Source organism: Nyctereutes procyonoides, unplaced genomic scaffold, assembly GCF_905146905.1.
Source record: "Nyctereutes procyonoides isolate TBG_1078 unplaced genomic scaffold, NYPRO_anot_genome, whole genome shotgun sequence".
Classification (NCBI taxonomy): domain Eukaryota; kingdom Metazoa; phylum Chordata; class Mammalia; order Carnivora; family Canidae; genus Nyctereutes; species Nyctereutes procyonoides.
The window spans coordinates 6,554,138-6,573,059 of record NW_026575141.1 but is presented as its reverse complement, the minus strand read 5'-3'; the positions used below and the strand labels follow the sequence as shown (position 1 = coordinate 6,573,059).

General features: G+C 38.7%; 1 protein-coding gene across 3 annotated transcripts in view; it reads right to left on the bottom strand.

Annotated features, from left to right (window-relative positions):
• Positions 1 to 17,370, bottom strand: part of GRM8 (glutamate metabotropic receptor 8) — a 745,814-nt gene extending 728,444 nt beyond the window's left edge. For all 3 annotated transcript variants that reach the window (XM_055307451.1, XM_055307453.1, XM_055307452.1), the window contains exon 1: positions 16,861 to 17,370. In XM_055307451.1, the coding sequence (XP_055163426.1) occupies positions 16,861 to 17,370 (510 nt within the window). The remainder of the gene's footprint in view (positions 1 to 16,860) is intronic.
• Positions 17,371 to 18,922: the final 1,552 nt, after the last annotated feature.

The window sequence follows — 18,922 nt, the reverse complement described above, 5'->3', positions numbered from 1 at the left end:
CTTACAGGTGGGCTGCTACTTATTGTGTTAGTCCATAGTGCTCCAACTTTCCACTGGTACACACTGGTACATGGAGCTAGTAGTTTTCTCAAGTAGTCCTGGAATTCATTACCATGGAAACAAAAGATATAAAAAGCTGTTTTTATCTAATAGGAAAATCAAAAGGAACTCTAAAAAGATCAAAAGTGTTTTCAAAGTAAAGGTTTAACGAAATACATCCTAGCTTGGTTAAAGAAGCCTTGGGGTGGAATAATTAGGCAGGTTACCAGGGTAAAAAAGGAGGGCAGGGGTGGTAGAGTGACAGTGAAATGCAGAGAGCAGCATCGGGAAGCTCTGGGTCTGGTTAACTGATAGACAAGTGGGGCTGCTGATCAACTCTGTCCCCAGGAGTGGCTAAAAGAACTCAATTCTCTGCCTCTGCCAAGGTAGAGGAAACAGGATTAGAACTCTGCTCTCTCCCCACATATATGAAAATGTATCAACTGTTTTTCTGACATTGATAATATCACACAAACTTAGGTCCCAATAGCTCTACCCAACCATTCTAAACTAGATTTACTGGAAATGAGGAATAAATGAAAGAATTTTATATGCTCATTTTATCATCCCTGCATTTGATCTAGAACTTGATTCCAATGTGCAGAGGAAATGTCGTGGATCTCATTTTAATTTGGGAAAGGAGTAAGTGCAAACCACATGTATTTATTTGGATGTTCTCATTGTTTTTTCTGAAGTTCAAGTAGTTTTACCACATCCTGCCATTAACTTCAAAGAATAATTTTGGATACATTAGTCCTTCATGGAAAATTTCCTGATACATAAAGTGCTCTGGCCATCTGTAATAATATAAATTCTTCCCATTCAGTATACTCCTTGGAAAACATCTGTAACAATAGAAAGCTCCCATCAACACTGCTAAAGGAATACACATTTCCCAACATTTCCTAGGGAACTATGTGTCCACTCCAGGAGCAGGGAAGCCATATGGGGTCATAGGCAGTCAGACTTGGTCCTTGTATTAAGGCCACTGCCCACTGAGGATGTGCTGGCCAGCCCATCTGCCATTCCAGCCATTCCACACTGAGGCTTACAGTGTAAGGTTCATAGAACTGAAGCCCTATGTGTTAACTCTTCTCCTCAAAGGCAATCTTTTAGAATAATAAGGAAAATGGATTTAACTTAGAACAGGGTTAAACTAACAGCAGGATTGTGTGCAGGCAAAGGAAACAATAACATAAAGGATTTAAAATCATACTGTATGAAAAGCTATACAGAGTAGTGGTTCAAAGCATGAACTTTTGCATTTGTCAACCAATGTTTGAGTCTAGCTTAACCACTTCCTTTTTTTTCTTTTCAAATTTTTATTTAAATTCTAGTTTGTTAACATACAGTGTAATATTGGTTTCAGGAGTAGAATTTAGTGATTCATCACTTACATATAACACCTAGTGGCCACTTACTTTCTATGTTTGAAAAGCCCCATTTCCTCATCTGAAAACTATACCTATCTGATGGAATTATGATCAAGTAAGATCAGACATGCTAAGTATATACCAGCCCCTGGTATCTAAGAAGCTTTCAAAGCTTTCATCCACTCTAGTGCTATTACTAGTAGGAGCAGGCAAAGCAATAGGAACTTTCAGCCTAAAGAACTCAAGAGATCTGCAAACATTTGGAAGGGCTGTCGGTCTCATGAAAAAGAAATGCAGGGCAGCACGGGTAGCTCAGCGGTTTAGTGCTGCCTTCAGCCCAGGGCGTGATCCTGGAGACCCGGGATCGAGTCCCATGTTGGGTTCCCTACATGGAGTCTGCTTCTCGCTCTGCCTGTGTCTGTGCCTCTGCCTGTGTCTGTGTCTCTCTCTCTCTGTGTGTGTCTCTCATGAATAAATAAATAAAATCTTAAAAAAAAAAAGAAAGAAATGTATCAGAAGACAGAAGCAGGGCCAATGGGTAGAAGTGAGTGACCATGACATCTGCTCCCCTCTTAAGCACCAGGATTTCAACTGGCTAGATGGTCTTCCCCATCCTTTCTGGAATTAAAACAATTCTTAAAACTATTCAAGAGGGAGAAAAATTTCAGTTCAGAATAAAGAAAAAAATTAATGCCATTCCAAAATGGAGTGGGCTAGTTTATGAGATTAGTAGTATCCCATTATTGACTGTGTTAAATCAAATAAAGGATGCCTTCATTTGATACTATGTGCCAAGGACCTGCCAGGTATGCTCAGGAACATAAAGATGAGTAAGGCACTTCTTGCTGTTAAGAACATTTTATTCTAGAGGCGGGCTGGGTGGAGACATATTTAACAAAATTAAGAGGAGCAAAAGGCAACACTGCATCACTAGATTAGATTCTGCTTTAGATGAAAAGCTATAATGGAAGACTCAGAAATTCTTCCATCTCTAAGGTTCCATAATGGCAAGTATTAGGAGAACTAGGAAAAATAACTTTAGAAAAAAAAAAAAAAAACTATTTTGCACCAAGCCTCTCAAAACATTTTTTTAAATGCCCATTAGTGGGTATGATATTTGAAAACAGTGAACTCCACTAATGAATTCAATTGAGTTATATAAAACAAAGTATAATGCAAAACTATATACTTTTTCCTTCACAAGAACCACTTTCTAACAGGGCATAGATTCTTTAAGGATAATTCTCATCATATAGATGTGATCAGCACATTTATAGATTTTATATTTATTTTACTTTAAATCCTAAACTTGTACCACTTTACTACAATGAAATATTAATGCTGTTAAACATCATGAAACTTTAAAAATAAGGTGTTAAAATAATATTTATTCATCAACCTTGGACCACTACAGTATTTTAGTTCACTGATTTAATATCTATTTTTTTTCATCATATGCTATGCCTAATACTGATCAGTACAGGCTGAAATTTAACTGTAATTATTGTCTAAAAATACAGGTTTTAATTTTAGATCCTCATAATTCAGAAAAATACATAAAAGCAAATATAAGTCTGAAGCTTCAAATCCCAATTCTCCTGGCATGTGTTTAAACCCATCCAGCTTCACATGCAGACCCTTGGCCCCACACTTCTCCCAGGACTGTGTTGGCTCAGAGCAGGATGGAGGTGACAGATGGGGCATTCAGTTAAAAAGTGGTGCTGGGTTATTTTATTTTCGTTAGAGAAGGAAGCTGTGGGAAAAATATTCTCCATTTAATCTATTTTATTTTCAGTGAGGTGTTACCTGTAAATACTAATTTATACACATGCAAAACTTCACTAGGTCCTTTAGCTGCATGAATATAAATGAAATAAAGTAATCCAAACTTTAAAAAATAGAATTTCCAGTATGTTCTTTTCCTTGAGCAGAGGAGAAAAAAAACCCCAAGGCTTTAAAATTCCATCTCAGTGGTTTCAAAGACAACAGGGCGTCTTATAACTAGCTCCTATTAAAATCAGTGGGGTTTTAAAAGTAGAAATTACAAGCTAAGGTACTGCAGCTTTAAAAAGAAAACTGATCATTTATGCCAATAAATGATTATACAGAACCAACTTCCAAATCACTCAAAACACTTAACACTTAGAATACTGTACATTCTTCAAATTTTTACGTTGTTGAGATCTATGACCACTTTGTGAAACAGAAAAAGTGCAGATATGATTACTTCCAGTTTAGTCAAGGGTCAAGAAGAGAGAAAAAATTGTGAGCCTCTCAAGGATGATGATTTTCCTTATTGGAAAGAGGCAAAGAAAATCAATTCACTGATATTGTATTTAATTTCTCTCTCAACAATTAGGTATCTATGCTTAATGAGAATGGTACAGTCAAGATATGCATGTGACAGATGAAAAAAAATTGTTTGAGATCAAGTTTCATAGATTTCCAAAGTGCAAAGAAGGCGGTATGGGGGGTTAAGGCTTTTCCTGGGTCTGCTAACTCCTTGCTTGAATCCCACAGCAATTCACCTCATCTAGCTATGCTACCCTGACTGAAGACTTCATATTCTGCCCTCTAGATGCTCTGTACACACTCAGTTGGATTTTAGCAGAGATCCCAGGTTTTGTATTCAGTGGGAGCAGGGAAATCGCCCTCCAGTTTTCCTCATTTTAAATCCTCCTAGATGACTCTTAAAGTGATCCCTTGAGGTTTATCATAGGAGACAGATGCTATGAGGAGCAAACAAGGTTTTCACCCACTTCCATCTTCACACAGTTGAACAGGAACAGGCATCAGGTCAAAGGTTCATGGGATTCCTTACTATGCCTGAAAGAACCCTCCTCCTCTCCTGACCTCCGGGTTGATATGCTCCTACTCATCCCTCCAGGTCCTGTCCAACCCCACATTACCATACAAAAGCTTGCAACTAATAACTGTAACTTCCTCAGGTGAAGTCAGCCTTTCTTTGAAACCGTGGCTATATCGAAACTATATCACTTTATATTGTTTGTTGTTATTTTACATATTTCTCCCCAACTGGACCTAAGCAATGTGAAGGCTTAACATCTACTTTTATAGCTGTTCTATATATAGAGTGTCAAACATGACGCATATGTCTATGAGATGCTGAATAAATACCTGCTGGGGAATTGATTGACTACTACCTGTTACACCTGTTAAAGAAGGAGAATAAGTGAGTAATATTTTATTCCTGAGCCACAATCTCCTCATTTATAAAATTAAGAAAATTCTACCTGGCACTTCTTCACCTTATTCTGCTTCTCTTGGAAAAAAAAAGAGATTTGGCAGTGAGTTTAAAGAACTATACCAAGAACTATTCAGCATCATCTTATAACACTCTGATAGGATTCTGTCCTTAGTAACTAGACCTCACTAGAATTCTTCTTCTGGTAAGAAATATCATTTCTTTTTCCCTGCAAAGTTCTTTTGCATGTGAGTAAATTATCCATATTTGATTAGAATGAAAATTTACCAGGGCACAATTGATATGTGTTTGACTAAATTACTCACATTTTAAACAGGTAGAGAAAAATATATCATAGTGTGAGCCAAAATTTAATATATTTAGGTCCACTATTTTTCTGGTTATCCAAAAAAGAATGTGATTTCTAAGGAAAGTACTTCTGAGTTATTTTAGTGCTTACATTTCTGACATTTGTATCAGAAAGTGATAGGTATAAATGTTATGCAGTTCATACCTGGGAGAAAGAAAAATTATTCCCGCAATAAAAAGGTAGCGTTCTTTGTTCAGTGTGTTTCTATGTTGGGACACTGCATCAAACATGGAAAAGAAAGGGAATTCCAACCTAAAAGACAGATTTAAAGGCTGCCATCTAGCTCAACTGCTTCTCCTCAACTACAATTCCACCTCTTATATCATCAAACTGGGGGTACTGGGCAAGAATCCAAAAGAGCAAAAATTCATTTTTTTTTCAAAATTGAATCCTAGTAGCACCTTTGTTTGCATCCTGGAACAACATTAAAATTTTGCACACCTTATCTCTGTGTCATCCAATCTTTCCCTTGGTTTTGTTTCTAAAATAAAACAGACTCTTACCACCTAACACATGCAAAGAATAACAGTACCACTACTTTTTTAGCTCAGTTGGCTGGAGCATGGGGTTGGTAAGATCCCAGGCTCATGTCCAGTCTTCAGAAAAACTAGATAGCCTTGCTCCATGCCAGAGGTAAGATAACTTATAATTATTACATCAGAATTTGAACCCAGGTAGTCTGATTTCAGAGCCTGAACTATTTCATATAATTCCTAATAATCTGTTTTACTCAAAAGAGTACCAACAACCCTAGATAAGTATATTACAATAAAGTATATTTGAATAGATAAGTTCCTGTTGATAAATATCTATAAGCCACAAATACCTGCACAACGAATCTGCCTAAGTATGAAATGCCATTTGTTTTATAAGCAATATAAATTCAGACATTCTCAGAGCCAAGATGATAAACTACTTTGAGAACTCTTCTAGAATTGTCACAAATGTAAATACTTAAAGTGTGAGAAATAGTACTAATAGTACTAATGAAAGCTAGAGTTTAATCTCAATCTACATGAAAGGAAGCAAAGGTGAGAAGGTGGAGCAAGAACACATCACCATCCTCACATCCCAAGGGAGCCTAGTGTGGATTGTGGGGGACACAGAGACAGATCCATGACTTCTTAGGAGCTGGGCCTAACCAAGAGATCCGGGGCTATGTTATACCAAGGAACCCAGGCTCCCAACCACAGGGGGATGCTTAGGAGAGTCTTGGAAGGAGACTAATGACCAACACTGAGAACATATGCCCATTAGTTTGCTAAGCTTACTGAAGTAAAGCAGCAGAGACTGGCTTCATTCTGGAAACAGATAAAGGTGGCTTTGGATAATGTTATACTTGGACTTCCTCCCACCCCATCAGCCTGGTGTTCATTATGTACTTAAAATATATAAAGATTACATGTATATTTCTATGTTATTAAGAGTGCTTAGAGATAAGGAAAATCCCTAACTACAGCTAAAAGAGATGTCTCTGTCATTTTCCAGAGAGTGTATTCTATCACTTAAATTGGTAAATAAGCCCTTTTTCCCCACCGTGGGGAAGGAAGGGCCTCTTGTAACCCTCTATTGATTAAGACTGCTGTGGAATGTTATTTGCAATCTCATTGCATAATGGGAATCAGGAGGTAGCTGTCATGGTTTCTGAAGACAAATTGCTGGTAGCTGAGACAAATCATAGCTTCTTTCGTCTTTTACTGTTCTCAATTCCCAGTTAATGTGTATCTTACAGTCTAAGTTTCTTAAATCAGTCTGCTCTACTGTCACAAGTAGTAAAAATGAGTAAAAGTGGTAATCTGAGTGACCCTGCTTTAGGAATCATGTTCAAGTGACCATTATGCTGATCATTACTCCTGAGCTATGCATTATTTAATAAGGAACACAACTTCCAAAAGGGCACACAATTAAAAATAGATCCATACAGCAGCTGCTGTGATTATGACCAATATGAACAGAAATCCAACCAGGCATGAGTCAAAAGAAAAAAGTCTGCTGCCAGACAGAACACTGTTCAATCTCATTTTTGTTTTGTGTACTTTGACTTGCTAAGTCAGCCAGCAAGTGATTTATATGGAGCTGTGGTTCTCAAAGTGGTCTGTGAAACAGCAGCATCAGCATCACCTGGGAACTGTTAGAAATGCAAAATCTTAGACCCCAACCCAGACCTACTGACTCAGAAATTCTGAAAGTGGGCTCAGCAATCTGTTTTAACAAGCCCTCTGAGAAATTCTGATGCATGCTAAAGTTTGAGAACTACTGGGCAGGAGCCAAGGGACAGCCTTTGGATTCTAAGTCTTTCTAGAAAGGTACACTTTTGGTTGCAAAAAATTATCTTCAGAGGAGTCTGGGAAGAAACCTGTTCTGAAACCAAAAAAAACCACTGCCATCTTCAGTTTTGCTGTAAACTTAAAACTTCCCTAAAAAAAAATAAAGCCTATAAATTTTTTTTAAGATTTTATTTATTTATTCATAGAGACACAGAGAGAGAGAGAGAGAGGCAGAGACACAGGCAGAGGAAGAAGCAGGCTCCATGCAAGGAGCCCGACATGGGACTCGATCTCTGGTTCCCGGGATCACACCCTGGACCAAAGGTGGCGCTAAACCTCTGAGCCACCCAGGCTGCCCACCAATAAAATTTTTTTTAAAACAAACCACCACAATCTTTAGGATGAATGAGTAAAAAGAAGAGACAAATCCAGGACTTTCCTTATGCATGTATTATGTCTTCGCTGTGTGGGAAAGTATATATACAAATACATTATATATTATATTTATATTTACCATATATGTTATATATAATATATATACACATTATGTATATATAATATATAGAAAGGTTTTCAGACAAGTTCTTAAAAAATAAGTCGCATCCAGGGCAAGGGGGGCAGCAGAGGCTGTTGGTGTAGCCTGACACATTGGGATAGAGGATGAGGCCACTCAACAGGTCTGGAACTCATGCCACCTTCTGGCCTGGGGGGAGGGGTTAGGGGCAGAGAGTGCAAGGGGGTAGTGGAGATGCCAGGCAAAAATATTTTCCTTAGGCAGCCCCAGTAGCACAGCGGTTTAGGGCTGCCTGCAGCCTAGGGTGTGATCCTGGAGACCTGGGATCGAGTCCCATGGCAGGCTCTCTGTGGATCCTGCTTCTCCCTCTGCCTGTATCTCTGCCTCTGTGTCTCTGTGAATAAATAAATAAAAAATCTTTATTTTTTTTATTTTTTTTTTATTTATGATAGTCACACACACACAGAGAGAGAGAGAGAGAGAGAGAGAGAGAGAGAGAGGCAGAGACACAGGCAGAGGGAGAAGCAGGCTCCATGCACCGGGAGCCCGACGTGGGATTCGATCCTGCGTCTCCAGGATCGCGCCCTGGGCCAAAGGCAGGCGCCAAACCGCTGCGCCACCCAGGGATCCCTTTTTTTTTTTTTTTTTTTTATTTTTTTTATTTATGATAGTCACACACACACAGAGAGAGAGAGAGAGAGAGAGAGAGAGAATAAAAAATCTTTAAAAAAAGTCTTCCTTTTGTGCTTAAACCTCATTAGTGAGTGCTGCTTGCAGCTGTGGGACCAACAGGAGGGCGAGGGGCCTTGGGAGGGCTCTCTGATCCCACCTGACTGTCCCGTCCATCCCAAGGTTATGCCCAGATTGTCTTCACCATGATTTCTTTCTCCTTCATGCCCTGCTGCCCCCTCATGGCCTCCTCCTTCTACTTACCCAGCAGACCTCTGGACGCTTTCCATGGACATGCTGCTCGAGCGCTTAATCAAGGCTGCTCTGTTTATCTCTTATGCTGGAAATGATTTCCTCTACTGCTTCCTCCACCTGTTCAATGTCTCTGAGGGACCTTTAGTAGGCTCTTGGGTTTGTCCAAGTGGGCCTCTGGATTACTGCCCCTATTGCGGTGCTCAAGTCTCTCACTGGTGTCATCCACCTGGTCACAGCCACTGACATCATGGCTGGCCTGGACATGGTGAAGCGTGCCCGGAAGAAGGGACCTGGAAACCTCCAGCCCCTAACCGCCCATCTGCCCTGAGAGTCTCGCTGTGCCCTATGGCTCCCCTCCCTCCTTCAAGGTCCCAGGCTCACATATTCCTAATGTGTTGTCTGGCATGCTGGGAAGCAGTGTCAGCTTCTTTGGTGTGATGTCACACTCTTCAAAATCCCAAGGGGCAGTCCCACCCTTGGGTTTCCCAAGGATCTGGACTTCAAATGAGGAAGGATGCTCAGGAGGGGCAGTACTCCTGGGGCACCCATAGACCTGTCTGAGAACAGGGCATTTTTGCACCTGCTGGCTCAGCCCTGGGGTCTGGCTTGGCTTGAGACTTTAAGGATACTTGAGTGAGAGAGACAGGGTAGGGGCCAAGTTTCTCAGAAGGCAGGGAGTCAGACTTGTGTCCTTGGCCAGAGGAGGCCTGTGGCACCATGGCCAGGAGGGAGAGAAGGAACCATGCAGATCCTTTCCCATCCCAGTCTCCTGTGTCAGGCCTAGCCTGGCTCTGAAAACCTCACTGATAAAGGGGGGGGGAGGTCTTCACTCTCCAAGACTTGGTTTCCTTTGAGATACTTCTGGACCAGGACCTAGGTTGAGGGGAGCATGGGGAAAAAGGAAGGTCCATCTGGATGCTTTTCTCCTAGTTTTTTACTGACTGGCTTTGTCCTATCATTCCACCATGACCTCAAAGAAAAGCCCTCCCTGCCACCCAAGCTCATGCCCTGTCTTTGCCCACTTGCTTTGTTTTCTTTATGACATGTCACTGGCTGTCTACATTTGTTTGTATACTTTATATTTTCTACCCCCAACAGAATGTAAACTCCCTGAGGACACAGACTTTTCTTATTCTTCCTCTATCCCCACAATGAAGATTAACCTTAACCTGGCATATCATAACTACTTAATAAATATTCACAAACAGAAAAAATAATAAATAGCATCCATTCGCAAGCCATTCTCTTGGAAAGACTCCTCACTATTTTCAAAACAACCTCATTACTTAAAAACACCCAAAAGATAGACATTAATCACTAAGTAAGCTCTTAAGACATCTTCAGCATTCACGGTAGGATTTCAGACTATTCACAGCTAAGGAAAATAAAAGTAAGATTAATTTAAGTTCACCAAGTTTAAAATCTGCTTCACCCGACAAGAGTCATGATGCTCCTTTAGCATTTTGAGCACATGACCCCTACACTGATTTTAAGTTACTTCATGTCATGAAGAGCCACAGTCTGTGATGTGTGAGTCTTACAGCAAGGTGTTTTAGTAATTCATTAATTCAGCCCCTTTGTTGCTCCTTTAAGGGGCCCTATCATACCAAAATTCACTGTAGAGCTAATGTGTTCAGATAAGCCTAAGCACTTTTTTTTTTCAAATGATAAATGATCTTAAGAAATCAAAGTGAAATAACCTATCACTAAGTGATTTATGAAATAAATAATGGTCTGTTCATATAATCAAAAACAAGCAGCTATTTTTTAAAGGTTTCCTACTTCTCAATCCTATACAAATATCAGAATCACCTAGCAATTACTTAAAATATACCAATGCCAGGGCTCCAGCTCAATTTCACTGATCTTGGATACAGTTTGAGCAGCCGTATTTTTTTTTTTAAAGCTATCCAGGTAATGCTAACAAACAGCCAGGGCTGAGAATTACCAAGTAATTCTTGTATACTAACCAACATGGAAATATCTCCCAAATATATTATTACAAAAGAAAAGTCATAAGTCATATATCTTTTAATAAAATTATGTGTCTGTGCATATAATTTTATTAAAATGTGTTTAGATAAGGTCTCTTTCCATTTTATACCATTTACTTATTCATTTCTTAAACTTTTCAAAATGAGAATGTGCTCATGTCTTTTACTTATTTTTTAATTTTAAAAATCTGTTTAGAGAAAATGTGAATTTGTAGGAAAATGAGGAAGCACATGAAAATAGTAACTCCCAAAATATACTATGTCTCCTTCTTTCCCCCCTTCTTCCTCCTTCTGTTCCTTTTTCTCAAAGAGTATAAAAGTAAAATAAATAAAATTCCATTTCTGTCCTATCATCCAACACACACTATTTCCAATGTTTGGGATTGGGGTGAAGGAGAGAGTAGAGACCGAGGAGGTAGAAAGATACAATTCATTCATTCATTCCTTCATTCATTCACTTGGCAAACACTTATTGGATTCCCAGATTGTTCCATGCTAGGTGCTGGAAATACAGCAACAAAGAAGAGAAAAATCCCCTCATATATATCATAGATATCATCTTTCCCTAGTAGAGCTTTGTTACATGTAACAAAGAAACTTAATCTCATCAATATAAGTGAGAAAACACTTCCCAAAATAGAGGCAGATTTCATCCCTTAGTTAATGGTAGCCATTGAAGAATTTTCAGAAGGGAAGTGTCATGGTAATATACCATTACCATTTATATATATATATATATATACACCATTTTATATATATAATTTTATAAATATTTATATCTGGCTACAAGTTTAAGCGCCAGTGACCATGGACAATGCCCACTTCCCCCAGTACAGCCACTTAGAGCCACTATCAGAGAGAGTACCCCTCATCTCTCATCTAATGTGAGCAAGCTCTTCACAAAGTTAAATTAGAGCTTGCTACAGTGGCAAAGGATTGACTTAAGATTATCTTTCAATTTGCCATCAAGTAATATTTAACATGAAATGTTACCTCTTGTTGAATTTATTGATCGGGCTCATATATTTGTCCATCTAACTAAGATGATCCTGAATAAGACAGATTTGCTTCATCTGAGTTTACAGTTAATAAAGCCCACTGTATGCAATAAATAACTCACAAAAATGCTTGGCTTTATAGAGTGGTTGCTACAATTAGTAGAGTCTCTTGAAAGAAACATATCTTTGTAAACATAACAAGATAGGTGAAGACTTCCAGGGTAATGGGATGTTTCATTGTACTTCATTTGCTTAACATTAATTGACATTAAAGTCAATTTTAGCCATTTACAACCAGACTACTTGCACATGTAAAGAAATAATCCCACCCACAAGTGGATTTCTATTTAAGTCTCATTTGATTGCTTTGGGAAGCATACACTAAAGACTACTTAACCCCTATCCTTCAAGAGTAGAAAGTTCATTCTTTAGGTAAATTAGAAAAATAAGAGAGAGATAAATCACCTCTGACACTGTCCTTTTATTACCCAGATGCATCCATGTGGACATTAATGTGAGTGATTACCTCCAAACATTGACGCGCTATTTTTAACTTAGAAATGTTCAGTCCTTGCTGAAAGTATGTATATGATTAGTATTTTGAGGAACAGAATTGCTCTAATTTAAAGGAGGGGGTGGAAAATGTTCTAGAAAAGGGGAAAAATCTGAGCTCTTTATAAAGCATATGCAAATTCCTCAAAATTGCTTTTTTAAAAAAATTTAAATTATGGGCTTCCCAGTCAACATTTCCAAAAGGCTCCTTCATTCTTTTTTTTAATTATTTCTAAACTACACAATCTCTGAAAGCTCAGTCCCTCTTTTCATTGGTCTTTCTGCAATACAAGAGCCACTAGATACATAGGATGAAGCAGTTCTGGGTTTGCTATTCTGCAGTTACATGTCACATTACCCTAATTGATACCACTATTATCTAGAACCATTAAAGATTAAATAATCACCTAAGTGGACCACTCTGCCCCCATACTAACCCATTTATGATGTGTGTGTTTTAAGGCACAGCAGTGCTTCTAAAAAGTTCAAATCCTTAAAGTCCTCATCTGTGGCTCTCAAACTTGTTTTCACTCTCAACACACCTTGGAAATGTAAAACACTTCAAGCCATAAGAACACCGGGTCCTGTCATTTGAAAAGCCTCTAAGGTCATTTTGATAAACCAACACACTCTGCTGGGGCAATAAAGAGAGAGAAGGGTATGAACTCTACCTCATGGGGATGAAAATCACTGGTTTAGTAGTGCATTCATGGTCTTATGCGCAGGGCCCACAGGACAACTTCCAGCTCTAGCCCCCTGTTGACTGTCCTCTGAAGTTAAAGAAGATGATTTTTTTTTATTTGTCTCTGGGTTTTGATAGGAAGAGAAGCAAAAATAGAACATCTCTTCCCGCTACAGAAGAACAGAGCCAGCTGTACTCCTGGGCAAAGGAGGTGGCCACCCACGAGGTGTAGTCTCTGGTAGGGGAGCTAAATTAACCTCTCCAACTGATGCCTGAATCCCCTTCACAAAGACAAATCATTTCATCCCACTGTCGGTGATTCTGCAGAAAATAGAATCTTCCTGACTTAAACACAGACATACTATATGCAGATGACTGATAATACAGAGCTCCTTTCCTGAAGCCAGTCTTCAATTAGAACATGGAAGGATAAGGGGACAAGAGAAGCTACCACAGGAAGAACAAGGCTGAAGAAAGAGAAAGATGCCTGGAGGCCTTTGTCTCCTACACAACTTAGCCCAGGCAGATATAGCAGGTGAAGACAAGGCTATTCCAGGGTTGTCCAAAAAAAGAGAACTAAGACATTTGGATATTATGTCCAATTTTAGCACAAGTATTTCCTATAGATTTAAAAAAAAACACTCTAAAGACTTCAACTAATGTTTATTGTTGAACAGGAGAGCAAGTAAATTCATTAAGACCTGGTTTGCATCCCTTATCACTTTTAATTGTGTGCTTTTAAACCAAGAGGCAGTACCTTGTTTTAACTCCATTAATTTAGGAATAAGTGGCAATATATTGATATCTGTGCATCTTTTTAGATGCTGTGGGTCTTACGCCATACTGAAGGGGCCAAAATTCCAAAAAACTGTCCTAAATTTTCACCTTTATTCAAGTCATAGCATTTGGCTAAATCACAGTATTATTTTTCAAAAAGAAATTGTAAGCCAATCTCCAATGCACTAATTTGCTAATCATTCCTTTATTAACTATTCAACTATTTCATGGCAATCCTAACATACATATTTAAACAGAATACATTCACACATAAAGTGAAACATTTTCTATCCCAAGAATGATTATCATCATCTCAGGATTAATATCAGCATAGAGTGGGATGCCTGGGTGGCTCAGCGGTTGAGTATCTGCCTTTGGCTCAGAGCGTGATCCCGGGATCTGGGATCAAGTCCCACATTGGGCTCCTTGCGGGAAGCCTGCTTCTTCCTCTTCCTGTGACTCTGATTCTATGTGTCTCACGAATAAATAAATTAAATCTTAAAAAAAAAATCAGTGTAGAGTGCTGGCTGGAGTCTCACATAAATCATCAAAGTAAATTAAAGTAGTAAAACAATAAAATTTATAAATTCACATTCATGTGGTTCTAAGTCCAGCTGGAAGATGGGCTGAGTACCTATAGTCTCTCACTTACTTTTAAAACACATACATTTTTCAAGCCCCAGTAATTTGGCTAATAAATAGATTTGCTTCCACATAATAAATGTTCACTCTGTGCCAGTATACTGATTTTAGTTATGATATTTACCATAGCCAACACCCCCTCTTGACTAAAAGTCACCCACTGTCTGTGATCTGGTCAAGAGTAGCAAGAGCAACCCTCTCATGTGCTGACCATCGTCTTAAGAGTTGACCTGGAGCATTGGACTCTGCCCAAAGAGTCAACGGTAATTCTCCTACCTGGTCAAATAAGGTCCTTCCAGAATTACCCAAGAGGGTAAAGAGAGATTTGGCCAGTCAACGAGAGAACAAAACACAGTGAAGCCAGGTCTAGACTACATAAAAACAAAACCCACCCTTCAGGTGGCCTGAAGTTCCCTTTGGCAGCTCAATAAGCAATTGTCACCAATATTCCACTCCTCAAATCCTTGTCTGACCATCCGTGTCTTTGGCTGACCATCAGACAGACTACAGGAAGGATATAGGATTCATAGGAATTATAATGGAACTGACGGGAACCAGGATTAGTGTAAAAAGGGAAGGGAACAGAGGGAAGGAAGAAAGTTTCCCTCTTCTCTAAAAGTAGGTGTTATAAATGGGAAAAGAGAGAGAGAAACCAAGAAACAGACTCTTAACTACAAAGAGCAAATTGTTGGGTACCAAAAGGGAAGTGGGGAGAAAGGGAAGGGTGAAATAGGTGATGGGGATTAAAAGAATACACTTATCATGTTGAGCATTGATTAATATACAGAATTTCTGAATCACTATATCACTATATTGTACCCCTGAAACTACTAGAACACTGTATGTTAACAGAATTAAAATTTAAAACTTTAAAAAAAGAAAAGAAGATTTTGTTGAGCAATAGCCACTGAATTAAGGACAGAAAAAAGATGATTTGGAGCAAGTGAAAAGAGAAATCAAGTCAGAGAGGAAAAGATGGGAAAGTCACTGAAACTAGATCCCATCACAGAACACAAAATGGCATGTAGTTCAGAATTGAGACTTGAAGAAATTCTAGATCCTAGGATGTGGTAAGAAATCTGGAAAATCCTGGTCTTCATCTTGTCTCCAGGCAAGGGGTAAGCTAGCTCAAGGGAAATTATTCTAGAAATGACGAATTAGATCACCTCTGGCTACCTATTTTAATCTTGTGTCCTTCTCATTGCCAAAAGGCTCTTCTTAATGTCCTTCCAAATGTCTCCAGCATTCTGTGCCTCTTCAATATCCCTTAGACACAGAGAGTTTCTCCTCAGCAGCATCCTCATTTCAGAAAATCTCATCAATCTGAAAATAGTCATTAAGCTGCTTCTTAGCATTCTGTCCTCTGAACTAAAGAGATTCATACAGAAGCTGGACAGCCACCTAGGGAGAAGTTACAAAGAGGATTCCAGCATACAAAGTGAGCCAGACTACATGGTCCCCCAAGATATCTTCCAAACCAAGTGCCCTTGATTCAATTCCTTTCATCTTTTTTGTGAAGTTTTCCACCACCAAGTTGTCCTTTTTTTGTCACTATAGCTGTCACCTGTCCAACTTCTCCATACTTTAGTATTTTTAAATCTAATATGCACAGGAACAGTTTCTCACAAAATAAAACAAAGTCTCATTAATTCAGATTAAGTTGGAAAAGTCATGTCCCACTAAGAAATCAGTGAAAACTATTTTCAATTTAAAAAATTATCTATTATAGGATACTACATTATAGATATTAATAAAATGAGAATGTTAATGAAAGATGGTGATTACAACTTTATTTTTATGGTACTTTATACTTTTCAAATTATTATTACAGACATTATTTTGTTTCATCAATTTTATTCAATATGTAAATGTAATTTATAGGTAGTAGTTCATCAAATCTATATCAGAAAGGCTTGAATTATCCTGCTAAACTTGAACCTTTAACTCAATAAGAATTATATATAATTATTCCAAGTCTGCATCAGAGCGGTCTGAATTAATGAGGTTCTGCTCTATTGTAGCTATTATAAACCTGACAATTTTATGGCCATGTTATATCCTAGAGTGTCACTCCCATCTTCACGTTAGTAATAAATACTGTTTCTTCACATAGGAACTTTTGTCATAACAGAGCATCCCATTTTAAAGAAGCTTCATCAAGTAAATTATCCTATACCTCAAACAGTATAGAAATGTTTTATATGAAAAATGTGCTAAGATTTCATTACACTCTCTAAAAATACTTGCTTTGACTTACAATCAGCATCAATAAGGAAGGTATCCCAAGATGTTAAGGCTTCAACATGTCACAAAAATTATCACTTGTTTGTTCAGGGAAAAAAAAAGTCACAATTAATCCAAACTAACTAAACAAACACATGTATAAACCCAGTCAGAGAATCCTCTATTTGAGGAACCTGGCAACCCTGAGAAGGTCAGTGAACATCTTCACCCTGTTCACTTTCTTCTTGAACCTGTGGTTGGAGTTAGAACAATGGTCAGAAAGATAATGTCTTTACCTACCTTAAAAAGTCTTAAAATGTTAGCAACCATGATGGACACGGAGCTTGCTGCAGCACCTATGACACCAGAAATCTTGTCAGGCTTGGTGAAAATGGGTGGATCTCCATTAGCACACTTCACATCAGAAGCATCTTTCTCTATCAATGCCTGCACGAACGTTAACGACTGCTCCAAAGCATAGGTGTCCCTGGAGCAAGTGTCAAGGATCCGGACACCCAGAGTGATATTGGAGAGGAGATCAGGGTCCTTATTAATCTGGTCGATTGCATAAAGCATGGCTTCCAGTCTGTGGATCCCCTTCTCCTTCTTCAGCTCCCCACAAGGTACTCCTCTCTCTCCCTTCGCATGGACAGGGAAGAGACCCCCCAAAATGATGTCGCCATCCATTCGTATGGAATGAGCATACTCCTGGCTGTGAGTTCTTTGCATCATTGTGAGGATCCAGTAGAACTTGGCGGTCAAGAGGAAGAAACAAGGGCAAGAAGCTGATCGCTTTCCCTCGCATACCATTTTCTCCACAGGTTGTGTTGCAACCCAAGACCCAAAGTTTATTCTTGCCACAGAAGAAGGGGGACCACCAGAGGCTGCACCTTCTGGAGGCTACCATCAGGGCCCATGGGGGAAAAGGCTCTGTGAGTTTCAGCAAGTTTTCTTCATTTGAATGTCACAGTGAATTTCCATCAGACCCCCTAAGGTTCAATTTTATTTCCATATAAAGTCAACTTGCCTGGAATGGTGCAAAAATCAGAATAACAGCTGAGGTTCTGAAGGTGGGATGAGGTCAACAATTCACGTCCTTGAAGTCAGCCCTGTAGCAGAATTATTCCTGAGGGGGGGCAAGGGAAGGGAAAAAAACGGTTCAGTTCAACGGTTCTACATTTTCCACATTTTCCAGTACCGCTTTTTTTTTGTTTGTTTCATTTCCCCTATTCAGTAAGAAACTGATTTTTTTTTGTTACCCCTATGATTCTGAACACCTGGCTGCACTGCATCTAAACAGAGAGATTGATGACACTTTTGGAGCAAGGGAAACAAAAAAGTATCAGAAACTAGGTTGATTCTCCCAAGCCACAAAGTATTTTTATTTACCATTTTATTTCAATAAATCCAATTTCCATGCAGGTAAAAATCCTGTGATTGACGGCATTATTTCTTTTCAAATCTGTTTTTACTTTTTACAGCTGTCTGGAATTTAGCATTTAAATTTTGTCCACAAAATCATAATGAAAGTCTATTTTATATGATGTATTCAACAAGCCAGTCATCTGTTAATGACATTTTTTTGGTACCTCAGATTTTCCAGTGGGGAAAAAATGATTATTCAGTCGAAGGAAGGAAGGAAGGAAGGAAGTCAGTAAATCCAAGGACCCCAAAATGTATACATTTTATAGCTCATGAAAAGATTTAACACAAAATGTCAGCTTTTTGTACAAATTGTCTTATTATTCTCTGATAACAAAACAAAGACTTGAAAATGAGACATGTGAGGAGGGTTATGTGTGAAGATATTCCTATGAATTTGTTGGGGTGGAAGCAATGGGTATTCTCACAGCGCTGAAAATAAACACTCTTTGATCCTAGAATCACTGGTTGCAAATCAGAGCTGGAGATCAATTGAAGAGCTTCTTAATTTTGTCTGACTCAGGGGGAAACTGGTTATTTCATCAAGGCTAGAAACAAGCTGAAGTGAAAACGTCTACCAGCAAATCTAGAGAAAAAGTTTAGGACCTTCAATCTCAAAGAATTCCATGAGATTCTTTCAAAGGACTTCCGAGAAGGCTTAACTGAAAGCAAGAACTGACTTAACACAAGGGAATCTTATATTAGAAACACACTTATAATTAAGTGAATAAACAGCACCAACTTATTTTGGCAGGATGGTTCACCTAAGCCTTGTTTCGAACCTATTTTTATATATATGGGTCTGAAACCTGAAATTTAAACAATCCTCCTCTAACCTAGACAACCAACATCTGGTTGTGTTTTCCATTCACGTGTTTAATTTCCAGTTCATAAAATTTTCATTCCATCCTCCCTGTCCCAAAGGAAAGGATACTGCCTC